At 41.6% G+C, this 15708-nt stretch overlaps 1 protein-coding gene across 2 annotated transcripts in view; it reads right to left on the bottom strand.

Moving 5' to 3' along the window:
• Positions 1–4075: 4075 nt before the first annotated feature.
• Positions 4076–15708, bottom strand: part of CRMP1 (collapsin response mediator protein 1) — a 51789-nt gene continuing 40156 nt past the window's right edge. For both annotated transcript variants that reach the window (XM_074587577.1, XM_074587578.1), the window contains exons 10-14: positions 12924–13065; positions 10987–11157; positions 9586–9765; positions 6809–6974; positions 4076–5095 (exon numbers count right to left, since the gene is read on the bottom strand). In XM_074587577.1, the coding sequence (XP_074443678.1) occupies positions 5004–5095; positions 6809–6974; positions 9586–9765; positions 10987–11157; positions 12924–13065 (751 nt within the window). In that variant the 3' untranslated portion in view covers positions 4076–5003. The remainder of the gene's footprint in view (positions 5096–6808; positions 6975–9585; positions 9766–10986; positions 11158–12923; positions 13066–15708) is intronic.

The raw sequence follows: 15708 nt of genomic DNA, 5'->3' as shown, positions 1-15708 counted from the left end.
CAGTCGTCTTTTTTTCCAGACCGAAAAGACCCAATTCCCTCAGCCTTTCTTCACAAGAGAGGTGTTCCAGTCCCCTAATCATCTTGGTAGCCCTTTGCTGCACCCTCTCCAGAAGTTCCCTGTCCTTCTTGAGCCGGGGAGCCCAGAACTGGACACAGTACTCCAGGTGCGGGCTCACCAGGGCAGAGTAGAGGGGGAGGATGACCTCCCTCGACCTGCTGGCTGCACTCTTCTTGATGCACCCCAGGATGCCATTGGCCTTTTTGGCCACGAGGGCACATTGCTGGCTCATGGTCATCCTGTTGTCCCCCAGGACTCCCAGGTCTCTTTCCACAGAGCTGCTCTCCAGCAGGTCAGCCCCCAACCTGTACTGGTGCATGGGGTTATTCCTCCCCAGGTGCAGCACCCTACACTTGCCCTTATTGAATTTCATAAGGTTCCTCTTTGCCCAACTCTCCAGCCTGTCCAGGTCTCTCTGTATGGTGGCACAGCCTTCCGGTGTGTCAGCCACCCCCCCCAGCTTTGTGTCATCAGCAAACTTGCTGAGGGTGCACTCTGCCCCTCATCGGGGTCATTGAAGAATATATAGAAGAGGACTGGACCCAGTACTGACCCCTGGGGATCACCACTCATCATTGATCTCCAACTAGACTCTGTGCCCCTAATCACGCCCTTCTGAGCTCTTTCAGCCAGTTTTCAATCCGCCCCATACCAAGACTTTCCAAAAGAACCATTGGAGTCACTGACGTACTTGCAGGTTGGTTTACTTCCAGTTGTGAGGAAGAAGCTGCTAAGCTTAAAGCTTTTTAAAGCATGTCTGACTATATATGGCTATACATTTCAAGACAGCTTTCCATGTACATCTCACTGTGCTAGAAAAATTATAGAATATGAAGTTGGCTGGGGGGTGGGGAAGCAGAGGTGATGTGCTGAGACCTAACTACTTTACCCATATCACTGCAAATACTTAATGAGTTAAATGATAAAGAAACAGTATCTCAAACTCTGTATTTTTACTGTGTTATAGAGCTCTTCCACATTATTTTTTTTAATTGAATACCTCTCACTATTGTTACTGAAACACACCTGGAAAGCATGTGCAACGTTCACCAAAATCATAGTGGAAAACTATCCTTATAACTGTTTGTTCAAATGACTGAGATTTAATACTGGCCAGGCCTACATGGCAGGAATTAACTGATGCCAGGTAAACTAGTTTGACGGTGATGGCAGAGCCAAAAGTTTTGTCATAAATGCCAAGATTTTACATGGGTTTAAAAGCACCTTAGCAAATTAAGTCATGGCAGGAAATTCCACTGACAGCTACGGAGTACAAAGATGATGCTGCTTCTCAAGAAAATTCAAGGCACTGGAAGTGAGGGAAACACTCAGAGGAATATTAGCATTGTACGTTTGCTCTTCTGGTCTCCCTTAAGCTCATGTTGTTGGCTACTGGAACCCAAAGAACATGGTTATCTGATCTGGTCCAGTCTGCATTTTTAGTTCTTAAGGATGAAGATCGGCATATTGCCAAGAGAAAAATTTAATGGCTGGGACAGCTGTCAGTTTTGATGGCATCATAATTAACAGGCTTTGCTACAAACACTAAAATTCAAACATGTAACTGCATTGGTCTGTAGCAGGCAAACACAAGAGAAACTGGTCCAAACTATCACTCGGGAAACAATCTGTGGATCCAGCTTTCCCTTCCACATCACTTGATTCACAAAGATAGTCCTTAGACTGGTCACAGGGACTAATTTTAAGGGGTCTGCAAATGGCAATAGGGAAGAGCCAGTTTTACATCACTAGGACTATATCAAGTATTAAAAGGTCATAGCCCTGCTGCAAATTTTTAGGTGTTTGATGATTCAAAAGCCCATGAAAGCTTTCTACTGTAGTTGAGATTTCAACAACTTGTTGTAGTTGAGATAACAGCAGCTCCCCAACCTCAAGTTCACAAAGTGAATGTTGCCCAGCTTAGTGCTCCTACAAGGGAGCAAGCTCAAGTATATAGTTTCCTATTCTGCAGATGTATTCATCATCACCAGCTAATCCACATTTTATTTACTGTTATTGTTTTATTTTTTTTAAGGACAGGTTAGGTGAAATAGACCTCCAAGTGGTAAGAGAAACACCACTTACCTCGCTTGGGTTAAACCCCCCGATTAGCAATGGCACATGCCAGCTCTCTGATGGTATATCACAGTAACCGTCCAAGGGAGGCATCCTTCACCTCACCTGGTGACCACGCAGTAAGGTACCTGTGTTCCAAAAAAATGATGTTTGAATCACATCTAGGTAGTATTGCTTGTCCAGTGGAGAAACCCAGGCACAGGACAGGATCCACAGGCTTCCTGCAGGCTGTCCCTCAGCAGCGGCATGGGAGCAGCAGTCGGGCTGCGGGGGCTTATGAACATCATGGGCACGCTAGCGCATTTCTCCTCGGAGAAATCATAGCAGAGTTACATTGACCTGACAAACAGAGTCTTGTTCGCACAGAAGCACTGAACCATGAAGTGCCTCCCAAACACACCGCACTTCACTGTGGAAAAATAAATGCATGTTAACAGTGGATCTTGACTAGCTTGTAGGCAAAGGGTTCTTCTGTTTAGGATGTCGTTTGGCATGTAGGAAAAGTGGAATCTCTCAATACTAGTTAGACAACAATCATTTCTGTCACCTCAAGCGTGACAAGCCTCATAGATCAAGTAGTTGTTTTATTCAGAGCTGAACAACCATTGCTACTTGCACAAACACGCGAGAAAAACCCTAAGGAAACGGTAAGCAGCAGTTCCAAAATTTCCACACTTATGTCAAATTTGCCACATAGTTTCACGAGCCACCTGTATTTCTGTTGTCAGGGTTAGATTACCAGAACTGTTGCTGGCTCTATCAACACTCACAGCAAATGGGTTGGAATAGGACAGTGGAGATGGAGATTTGGCTTTTCAGGATCGCCTTACCTGCTAGGCTGTGCGTTATTGCAGGGCAGCTTGTCCTCAGGCTTCTCTGCTAGTGCTATTTCACTTTATATAAAATACCTGAACCACCAAGTGAGCAAGCAAGCCTAGGGACGAGGGCACTCTCCAGGCAATAGGAAACATGAATTTGAATGCTTAGCAGAAGGGATTGTTCATTAAAAGCTTTATTTTTCTCTTATTTTGGGAGCAATCAGTTCAGTTCACTGCAGGATGAATTGCAGTGTTTCTTCACTGGTTCAGATCAAAGCCAAAGCCAAAAGCAAAGCTGGCTATTCTGACCAGCTCTGCTACCAGGTTTTTAGGGCAAGCTGACAAAAATGGAATTTTCCAGGGTAGGAGTTCCTTTCCCGGGCAAGTTGGAGGTGACAGCATACCAACTTCAGAATAAGATGACAGGCCTCAGGTAGGCTACTTTCCAAAACCTTTATGTCGTACATGCACCTGCGTCAACACAATGTATTGCTGCATGAAAGGATGGACCAGTGATAAGTTGGCAAGCATGCCAGCTAGATAAAACCATTCCACAGGCACCACGCTGCCACAAGCCTTTTCCTGGAGCAGCTTTGAAGTGTAGACAAGGGCAAAGTGGTAGAAGGCCAAGAGCAGGTGTTTTGCTGACCTGCTTAGTTTCATAGAATCATTTAGGTTGGAAAAGACCCTTGGGATCATCGAGTCCAACCATCAACCCCACTCTACAAAGTTCTCCCCTATACCATATCCCCTAACACCATATCTAAACGACTCTTTTTCGTAGCACCCCACCTTCCACCATAGCCCACGCCCCCACAACATCTGCAATGCAATCATCAGACAAGTAAAAAGCGATAGAAAAGACTTCCTTACATAGTTTGTGAGAGCATCAGAAAGACAAGGAGAAAGCATTTCCTTCACTCTCACAGAGAGAACACAAGTCCACTTTCCTACTACTGCTATAGTATGCATATGCAGACATCTATACATTTAACACCCCTTGTGACCTAAGAGGGTTCCTTCTTTCACATGATGTCAACCTAAAAGACATTTTCTCCTGAGTTTCTCCACGCTAAATTTTCAATCATTGAGCAACAGCAGTGGAAAGCAGAGGAAGACGCTTACCCATCAATTCATTTCTTTTATTTCACAAGCTTTGAATTCAGAAATTGAACCACAACTAGTAGATCTTGATACGGTAGAGTAAGTAAAAATGCGTGTGATTACAAAGGAAAAACTTTGTACAAAAAACTTTAAAAATCCGACGGCAACTTGGATTATCTGTAAGTACCAAAAATCTCATGCAGAAGGAGAGCACTACTGCCCAGGTGGAGAAATCCCTGCAGGGGTGGCAATGGCATCGGTATATGTATAAATTATGGCTCTGTCTAAAATGGAAACAAGAAGGACACAGACTTGGAACGTACTGAGTGGGAAGAGACAGGTGCTACAGAGACCATTTGTCATTACGTGTCCTGAAAATTTTCTGTGTCTGAATGAAGTGCTTCTTGGGTTTATAATAAATTAAAGATGAAACAGAAGCTGCTTATACTACTCTACTGCATACTTTCAAGATGGCCATTTTCTTCCTTCATAAGTGTTTTTGGTGGTGTTTCTCAAATACGGACATTAATCTTGGCATTGTGTCTAGTCAATTGTTGGCAACGTGTTCTAAAGGGACTCACTCACAGAATGCAACTTGCATAAATAACTCAGTAACATGCATTAACTACTCTAATACAGCGAAAGGGTGCAAAGGAACCATCATTCAGTTACGAGACGAAGCTAAAACCTGTAGTCACTAAAGGGGCAATGGAAGCACCATGCTTTAAGGTGACTATGGCATGAAAGCACAATTGTGAGGCAAGTAGTTCCAAGCAAACACACCACACTATTATCACCTCTTCCTATACAAAAAAAAGAAAGACATTTCATTTTTTATTTCCATTAGTACCAAATAAAACTGTGGGTTCGATAACACAGATATTGAAGGGAATGGACATTATTCCCATGATCCTTCATCCTTCTGTTTCTGTCCATCATCATTTTTCAGCCAAGACTGGTAATATTAGAGCGACCACCAGGAGGTGCCACGATGCGGTGACCAGTACGGCGTGGGTTATTGTCATCTATCTGAGCTCCTGCAGCAAGAGAAAAATCAGGAAACAAAGCCATGAAAAGGAAAAAACCACCAGCGGTGAGATGTTACCTGGCTAGTTCCAGGTATGTTTCCCCCACGTCACCATCAGCTGGTTTCTCTTGAGCCAGACCCCTGACTGAAGTGCTAAACAGACCTACAAGGCACATTTCTGTGCTTAGATCCAGTTGGCTTCAATGAGAAGTGTAGGCTGAAATGTTTGGGATCAGATTGATGCTCACCCTACATGGGGAATTGTTTTCCACTGACTTGAAGAGCCTATGCAGGGATCACAGCCTACAGACTGGGTTCCCTTTGCGAGATCAGACCCCAGTAGAAAATATTACTGATTTAATTAGAAAAAAAACCCCAAAACACGTATGTGCAGAGTGGATTTTTCAAACCTGACTCATTGATTTATCATACCTGTCCCCACTGAGTCCGCGGGTCAACAGTACAGTAAATGTGATGTTAGTGATTGAGCTGATGTAAACTTGTACCCAATTCAAACTGCTTTTAAAAATGTTGAAAGTTAAGCTTGAGGTGACAGCAAGCTTTCTGCCAGGGTGAATATTGCCTGATCACACTCAGCTTCCTAAAGGCAATGTAAGGCTACCAGAAAAGCACTGGATCATTTTAAATGCTATTGTAGTCTCTGGTTCTGCTTAATCTCATAAGAACACAGTAATGTGCGTTTGCCTGATTCGGATCAAATTCCATACCACTAGATGCCTTGGTAGTACCTAGATCCAGCAGTAGATTGTGAAACCACAGCTTCACATGCTTATGAAAATCCCACTTATCAGTTATTATTGTTAAACGTCAAATTTCTAAGCATTTTTTTTGCTTTATATGGGTTTACATATCTGTATGTGCTCACCATGGCCCCAGGTGTATGGGCAAAAATACATTTCAATTCACTAGAAGGGTTTTTTAAATATTTGCTCTCCTTGGGCTTTCTTCCAGAAGTTTCTTTTAGTTTCTAAAGACAGGATCTGTCTGTCAGGAAGGAAAAACTCTACCATCGGCTCACCCAGGGGAGAAAATGCAGTGACTTTCATAACATCATAAGAAGCCACTTATTTACCAATTGGGCTGTAGACTTTTGAAGTATAAGGATTTGACACACTTGTAATTATCTTCAAATGACAAGAATTATTTCCAACAACCCCAAAGGATGATTTTCTTATGTACCATGGAAAACGTTTTGGGCACGAAGAGCACAGAGGACAAGAAACGCTCTAAGCTCTATATGAATAGCTTCTGCACATGGTTTGCCAACCATGGACAAGGACAGTTGAGGTTTCCATGTCTAGCAGTTTGTGGTGATGCAGCGAGAAAGAAATTTGAGATGTCTGAGCCACGCGAGTTGCACCAGACCCAAGTCCCATCAGCTGTACGTACCACCAAGGGACCTCAGTCACATCAACCAGAGACCTCAGCTAAGTGTAATGGGCCAGGTAAACAATATTAAAAGACTACATGCGGAAAAAAAAATTACATTATAAACATTTTTGGCAATTTGTAAAATATTCCTAGAGAAAGAATGTATAAAAACATATATATACATACATATATATATATGTAAGTAAATGCATGTATGTGAGCATATATAATCCTTTAGTCTTTGATTAAAGAGGTAGTTATAATTGAAATTTATCACCAATAATCCATACCGATGGCTTTATAACAATTCTGATGAGTCAGGCTGACTTACCTGATAAGCTAAAATTGGACTGGTGGAGGTTTCTGATTGGTGGGGGCTGGTTTTTGGCAGGGGAGGATTTAGTTGAGGGTGCAGGAGTTGCGTATTTTGGTGTAGCTGGGATTTCATACACAGGCCCATCATACATTCCTCTGGAGACTCCTTGCAGTCCTCCCACCTAGATCAACAGGAGAATAAAAATCCAGACGCTGAATGCTTTGGTAATGCTCCCTAATGATACTCCTGCCTATAGGCAGAGACCGCTGAGCACAGACCTATATTCTGCGTTAGCTGAATGAAAAACATGTCTATACTCTCATGAAAGCTACAGTCTGCTTTATATATAAAGGAAATGATAAAGCTTCCTCCCACCATTTTTATATAGTTAAAAATTGTGAGAGAGAGATTCTTATTAGGCGTCCTTCAAAGTTAATGGAGAGAATCGGGATTCAGAACAACAGGTCTGATCTAAGATGCTCATTTTTGGTAAGATAAGTCACCATCACCTCTTCTCTCTCCATTCAGAGGCTGTTCAGCTGCTGAATCACACTTTGGCTCTTGCAAGACTGATACCCACAATACAGATTGCAGCAATTTCACTCCTACCTGGATTTTCTCTGCTCCTCCCCTTCAGATATCTCATTATCTTCATTAGAACTCATTGAAAAGTGGTGGCAATTTTTAAACTAAAATTCAGAAGTTTTCACTTCTTGTCATCAACTAGAAAAGCAATTCTACGCTAGACTGTGGCATGGGACCCATCTTATTATTATTATTATTAGGCAATAAAGTAGCTATCATTTGAACTCTGATTTCAGTTTGAGGTCTTTGGATTTTATCCCTCTACAGTTCCTATAAGGAATATGAGAAAAGACAATCAAAACAGTCTCACCGGCCTTAAAATGACAGGAATCTAGGGAATAATATTTTTAAAAAACAGTTCCAATTTTCAGGAAGAGCCCGAAGCCATTGAATCGCAGAATCCAAAGCTCACCAAAAAGATCAGAACTCCGTGGCTTACAAGACTATTGTTTCAGAGCCATTTCCCCAGCAGGTTAAACAGTGAAATTAAAATACCATACAGGCAGGCTGCTGTCCACAGGGGTTTAATCCAGCTCTTACAGAAATCGTGCATCCTCCTTGCTTTCGGTGATGGGGACATCAGGCTCAGAAGAGCCACCGTCTCGCAGGCTGAGCCAAAATGAGTGCCCAGAAGGGAACAGCTGCCGATCGCAGCAATGAATCCATCTCACAGGGACCCCCGCAAAGGCAGGAATTTATACTGCCATCCCTGCGCCAGGGATAAATTTATATTGCTATTCTGTGCCAGTTACAGCTTTGCAGCCCCTTGTTTGACACGTTTTTTTCTATATTCCTTAGTTGTGTAGTGACGTATTCAAATGGTGGCTGATAGGACCATCACTGGGTTTTTCTAAATATTTCCAGTCAATAAAATTTGATAGTGGGAAAAGAACCACGGACATGAATCTGCTCTCCCTTCCTCACGGCAGGCAGCAGAGGGAGCTGCAGGAGTGAAAATATCAGTCCTTTTCTTGGTCCTTTTGCAGATCTTTACCTAAGTATCTAAAATCAAAGGTCTTTCCCAAAATCTAGGCCCATTTGCAAGATGCAGGTTATTTAGCCCAGTTACTTTTCTGCATACTCCACTATAAGACACCACTCTCTGTTATTTGTTTTTAAAGTTGTGTTTTCACTATTGAAATTATATTTATATAATTAATATATAATTTTATATTACAGTATATGATTATTATATTATATATAATTATCAGATTATAGTAATTTAATTTATACAGCACTCCCATGCAAGTGAGCAGAGAAGGCCCACGTCATCGAAGTGGATAATACAAAAAAAGTGCAATACCAATTGGTATTTTGCAAAACTTTTGCAGATGCATTTGATTTTTAGAGTACCTTTTCTCATTAGAAGAGCAGACCTTCTGTATCGCACGGCTCGACAGAATTTGTGTGACAAATGATGAAAGAGAAAAACTATCAACTTGCTTGTAGACTTAATTCAGCTGCCATCCCCACAAGCTATGGTATATGCTTGGTTGAAGAGAATACGGGTTTTCATCAATTTGTCTTGTTACCTGTCCTCACATAATGACTTTTGTGCTCAGTGGCAAAAAGCAATTTCCAGATAACCCTGAACTGGTGCCAAGCCAACTGGTTTTCAACAGAAGAGCACTGATTTAATTCAAAACCAGAAGTGGCCTGGACTTAATCTAGGTCATTTCCCAAGCTTTTTTTTAAAAAGTTTTCTGAGCTGTGAATGCTGCTAATACCCAGTTCAGCAAATGCACCAACAACAGTTCAAAGATGCCAAATATATTGAGTATCTCGGGCTTAGAGGATTTTCTTCTCTGCAGTGTGGCTGTTCAGTATGCAAAGAGTAGCAGCAATTTAAAATTCTGTTTTTCTTCTGGCTAACCCTCCTCTCAAAGAAGCTTTATCTTTTTTCTGAACTTTAATGGAAAGTAAATTCTATCACTATTCCACCTCCCTTCAAAAGCCTGCACAGCTGGACATGAGGCAATTATGCACAACTGGCAATTACATGCTCTACCCACTGAAGCTCATGGTGTTAATTAAGTTATATCAGTTCACGCTTGCAAAGGAACCATTTTTTGGTCACATTTTGAACAAGTCATATATAGTTCATCTGATATGGGCTCATATTAGCACAATAATAGTAAAAACGCATGTGCTACTGTGGTTGCAAGAGCGTATGGCTATAAAGAAGATTAAAAAATATCTGACGTTACCTTATTCCTGATTTTGATGCGCTGGTAAAGATACTCAGGGAAAGGTTTGCGAGGGATGAAGCGACCCATTCCCTTATTTACGTGCAGATTTCCATCTTCAAACACAATCTTCCCTTGGCTTATGACCACGAGTGGGGCACCATGGCACTCCATTCCTTCAAAGATGTTGTACTCAACAGCCTGGGGATCAACCAACATAATCACTGCAAGTTCGGTACAAGGTCTCTTTCAGTTAGTAACTTATAACCTGTATTTGGTGTCATAGTTTTAGTTAACTGCCTTTTAAGAGGTGTATAAAATTGTTTTGTCTGAAGAAAAAGCAATGCATTTCAATATGAAATGATTTTAAAGAATCTCTCTGATAACTTTCCTGAATCAGGCTTTTCCTTCCCATTGCTCACTTTCCACCAGGGCTTTATCTCGTTTGTTTTTAAGGACTTTCCATATTTCTCCAGTGCCTGTAGAAGTGCGATAGCCTTAATATGGAAAATTTTCCCAGAGGACATGGTCCCACCATGCATGTGCTGTGACTGCATAAGGGAATTTCAAAGGGGCCAGCACAAATATTTCTGTCTGAAAAAAGCCCAGAAAGGACCAGGAAAGCCTGAATCTAAATGGGAATGACTGTCAAAGACCAGGTGATTATTACTTTCTTAAAAACACAGAGAGATCCCAAGACAGAGAAATAGAAATTGAATCACCCAAACTTACTTTTAAAAGGCTTCTAAAGGTTTGTGCCTTTTAAAGTCAAATTCCAGTACAACATTTGGAAGAATCCCCCAAATACAGAAGACCAAAGCACCAAACAATAATGTAACAACTTTGAAATACACAGCACATAAGATAAAACCTGTCACAGTCAAAATCGAAGCAACTGTGAGTCACTGGTACTCTGTACCAAGGGCAGAGCAGTATGCAGCAAAGCTTTGGAATTAAATAGAAAATCCCCACCGTGAAGCTGCTCAGAGCTATATTATCAAAATATTTTATCATGTCGTAATTTAGAATACTGTTGATTTAATCGTGTGATTTATAATATCAGGTGCTCTTCAGGTAAGCAAAAAAAGTGAGCTGGTTTTAAATTTATCATCACAGCTCTACTAACCTCAGCTGCAGACCTGCTGATGCACACCTAGTTACAGATGTGCCACAAGCATGCAACAAAAAGTACAATGGTACATGCAGAGAGAAAAGAAATCCTTCCTGATCCCAGTGCTTCCAGTGCAAGATTTCAATACTTTCACCTTCTGAAATACTTACCCATTTCACAATAGGCATAGGCAGTTACATCACTCCTCTGTATCACTCCACATATATTTGGTGTTCACATGAATTAGATCAACATTTGAAAAGCAACAGTGATAACTTCATTTTTATGGCTGGTTTTCCTTTTCTCCTTACCGATTTATGGCTTTTAGCTGTTATAGTCTTCACCTTATCAGGGTCCCAAATAACCACATCAGCATCCGATCCTACAGCAATCCGGCCTTTTCTTGGATACAGATTAAAGATTTTGGCAGCATTGGTGCTGGTGACAGCTACAAACTGGCTCTCGTCCATCTTACCTGTGGCCTAAAAACAATGTGACTTGAGCAAAACATGCTTATAAAACAGGGATTTACTCTTCAGAGTGACGAATGATCAGGGAGATACGGGAAGGCTTGCGGTGCGTATATATGGTGATGGTGCGTGAAACAGAGGTTTTATCAAGCAGGATTTTATACAAGGCACGATACTTGGGAGTTTCAAATAAGTAAATGCGTTACTCCTGGCACCCCAAAGAACAGCCAATAAAACCTTAATGCAGATGATACCATCAGGTTGCTCAGCTACCTAAGGTCCCTTTCTCTACACACTGATGTCCAAGCGGTTTGGTTGCTAGTGCTAGTAATTTCCATTCAAATGTTTTAACAATTTTAAAAGAGAGAAACTTATATGAGTACATGAGATTAAATAAAAGATCAAGATTCAGACTCTTTTAAAAACCCTTCTTGCAAATTAAGTCTGTTCTACTATCAATATTACCAAACCTATAAATCTAAGTAATACGACCCCAGTTATAAAGTCCTTACCTGGAGAAACGTCACCACCGATTGAACTTTTTATACAGTCAGTGATGGCCTAATAGCAGCTGTACACAGCAGCATTTTGATTTTTCAGTAGAATATTTTGGGGCCTTCCCTGGCAATAAGCAAAAGCAACGTTCCAAGGAAGAACAAGAGTGCCAAACTTTTTAATATTAAATAAACACTTATTTCCTGCCTGGTAAAACATGAGATTTGCAAAATATAAGCTAGTCAGTGGTCCAGGACTGAATGTTAAATTCACACGTAAATCCCATGTTGCAGCCCTTGCTGCAGCTCCTTCCCTTTGCGGGAAGTAGCACTGGCTGGCTGCGCTTCATGGAATCACAGAGTGGTCAGAGTTGGAAGGGACCCTAAAGATCATGTAGTTCCAACCCCCCTGCCATGGGCAGGGACACCTCCCACTAGACCAGGCTGCTCAAAGCCCCATCCAGCCCGGCCTTGGTCACTTTGCTTCCTTCCTCCTGCTTGCTTTGCTCTTACATGACAGGTATCTGAAGCTGCTTCTGTGCTTGGAATCTCAATAGTGATCCCTGGTTATTAAATACAGTCTGGGAGAAGCGCTATCGAGAGCGTTGTAAATACTACCACTTCCCAGTTTGCTGTATGCATTTGAGTGCAATGCAGTGTAAGGTAAAGAGTGTGTGTGTTTGTGTGTGTGTGTGTGAATGGGAGTGTAGGTAAAGACGGAAAAAGCGGGGAGAATATCGTTATATATTAGGATCCATGGAACCATCAAAAAATTGCTAACTTATACCGGCACCCACCGCAAAATATGCCAGTATGAATTACATGCAATGTTCTCCTTCAAAGCATTTTATAGTCGAGCCTCAGGCTCGGCTGCCATCCATTTGTAATTTCTCAAAAACGATGAGACATTTCCCAAATTCAAACAATCCGTTCATCACGTTTACATGGGGTCCACTTCAAACTCATTAAACCGCTCCAGATCCTGCATCTCTGAGAAGCATCCACTCTGACACCACTGGAAAATCAAGCGGTGTAGTCTGTGAAGCCCCAGGTCTAATAAAATACGGTGGTGTTGCACTGTCAAAAGTGAAACACAGCCCTGAGTTTATAATAAACTGGAGAAGGTTTTTGAAATAAACAATTCACCTCGTAGTAGCTCTCTCTCAGGGAATTCTCAGAAATGTATTAGAAAGTCATTTAAGTACTGGCCAAGAGTCTCCTGGCTTTCATTATTCAGCCAACACTCAATTTCATTTTAGTCCATAAAAGTAAGTAATTACTTACTACAGCCTTGTCCCAGACAACAGTCATTCTTTCCTCAATTCCATTGACCCCTTCAGGAATCATAGTGAAGTTGTCCTTTCCAATGGCTTTCTGGGCAGTGCTATACGGGCAATGTCCACTTCCCGTCACCTGCAGGTCCCCACTGTGGAGTTAACACACAGAAGGTTTAGACCAGGCGTCACCAAGGTTACCGTGGTCTCAGACTAGCTGTGAATGGACCTTTTGAGCCTACACACCAGTGGCATAGGCTGTAAATCACGTCAGCAGCCTTTACGTGTTGGCTACAGATCACTGAAGAGCAACAATGGCATCGGACATCTCCACTTTCCCCCAGGAGCACCCTCAGCTCCCAGATTACGGCTCCCTCGGGTTTCCAGCTGCGTATCGACAGAGATCAGGCACAAACCCACTAACCAGGACAAAGGATTATTCCAGGATTAAGGATATGATCAGAAGCTTGTACGAAATGTCTGCCACTCTCAGAGTAAATTAATTCACAACCATGCTGACAAATAATGGCAGATTTTACAGTGCAAAGTCATGAGCATCAAGCTTGTTTCCCTGTATTTCTCCCCTGCACATATATTTTTCTTGCAGTTCTTTCTTACACAAATATTTCTTGTCTGACCTTCCAAAAGAGAAGCATGAAAATAAATACGGAAGGAAAGTTTTTTGTCAGGTAGTCTTCTAACTAAAAAAAGAAAGGCATAGTGCAAGTCAAACTTGTGCTCTGGATTTATCTAACTTAAAGGTCTTACACAGAAAAAGGCACGGGGTAAAACACAAAAACAGCTACCAAATAATAATGCTTTTATTTAAGAAGTCACTTTTTTCAGCCTAGAGAATTTTTTTTGCGGAGAGCCAAACTGGATCACAGCTGCTCTTGGGAATAAGGAGGAAGAACATAACCATAATGCATAATCTTGCAAAAATAGAAAGACAAAAAAAGAGATAGGTTCTTCAATATCCACAGGAAACAAGTGGTATTTTTAGGTCTTGATTAAGCTTACAGGAGTCAAACACGTTAAAACACACTATGGTTTCTCTTCTATCACTCCAGAAGGACGATGTCCCCAAGAGCCTGTCATCCTTTTCTTTAACTGATTATGTAAGTTCCAGCTCTGAAACATCTGAACGATTCTGGTCCACAAATTTAGATTCCAGCAAGCTAACAAACAGCCAAGTACAGAGGAAAAAAGGGTCACACATCAGTAATTCTAATGCACTTTTCTGGGCTGTCAGCCCTAATGATTGCTGACAGTCAGAGAAAAACCTTTGGCCTCTTTTCTTGTTCTTCATCATGCTCCCATCCATCCATCCATCCATCCATCCATCCAGTTTTTAGCAGAAGCCAAATTCATGTATTTCATAGTGAAAAGGCAGCTATGTTTTAACTGTTCCTGATTATTAATGAGTGCCTGGTGTTACTCCATAGGATTACACCAAATCCATCAGTTAAACATTCATTTATCCTAACACCACAATAAAGTCAGGAGATTGCACTGCCATTTCTTCCTTTTTGTTACTCTTCTGTCAGCTAATCTTCCTGTGGCTGACCCCTCTCCCTCTTTTCTGCACTCTGATGAATGAAACATGAATGTCACAGCCAGGCCCATTTCCCTGAGGTTATGTTGTGCTTCTTACACCACGCTATTAATTCCTACACCTGAAAGACAAAAAGGAGTCGCTTCCTCTGAACTCCGTTTTCCCTCCCCTCTGACATTTAGTGGCATGCACTGCGCTCCCCAGTCTAATCAACAGAAGACTTCTAAAGCTGAAGCATGTCATTGGAGAGCTGCCCAACACCTCCTGGTTAAGCGCACAGGCACTCCGACCGTCTAGATACACTCTACTGTCAAATGGGGATGAGCATCAGACCAACAAAAAAGCTGAGAGACAAGAAGGGATCACCACAGAAAACATCTCCAAAAGGAAGAGTGGTGGGAATTAACAGCGGACATATGTGTATCTTTAAATGCCGCATCAATACCTCATCATCTTATTCTTCACTGTAAGCAAGGTTTTTGCGGCGGGTTGCACCTTCCACGAAGCACCAAGATCTCACATCTCTAGTTCAGAAGAGATGGCATATCACAGCGGCAATAACGCAGCCTTTCACCGTGGAAGATGAAAGCTACCTCAGGTGCATGGCCCGCAGATGAAACCAGGACCAAATCTCACGTGGCAAATCCAATCTGCAAACCCCATGAGACGTGCTGGATTTTTATACGTTCGGCTTTTCAGTGAAAAATCAACGCTTCCTGCAGAAAGCAGCACAAGGAGTATGCTGCATACTTGCAGAGGAAGAATGTTGTAAGGATTTTTTAATACATGTAAAATATTGGTCTCCAAATGAACAGTGCAATAGAAAAGCAAAATACTGTCTTTACCATCATCCTTGCATAAAATTCCCCACAAATGCATGTCAGACTGATAAAATATACAGTTCTTTTTTTAGTTTCACAGTATAGATTTAAAGTATTAAAACTGAAAGCAGGCTAAGCTGCTGTCATTTAAGATCTAGGACTTTAAGCCACTAGAAAAAAAAAAACACACCAAATTTTTGCATGCTTGGAGGATAATGAAAACTTCTGTGACTCCTCGGTTTGTCTTTATAATGTTAGTGTTAAAAAAAGTCACTATTTGGATTCCAGTTCTAAATATTCTCTTCTTATTTTAGCTAATCTGTTTTGACCCATATAGTATTATTTTGGGACTCTCTTCTAGAAAATATATAGTCGTGTCTGACAGAGAAGAGCCAAACATTTTGATACACATCCACATC

Source organism: Larus michahellis, chromosome 5 (genome assembly GCF_964199755.1).
Source record: "Larus michahellis chromosome 5, bLarMic1.1, whole genome shotgun sequence".
Taxonomy (NCBI): domain Eukaryota; kingdom Metazoa; phylum Chordata; class Aves; order Charadriiformes; family Laridae; genus Larus; species Larus michahellis.
This window is presented reverse-complemented; position numbering and strand designations above follow the sequence as displayed.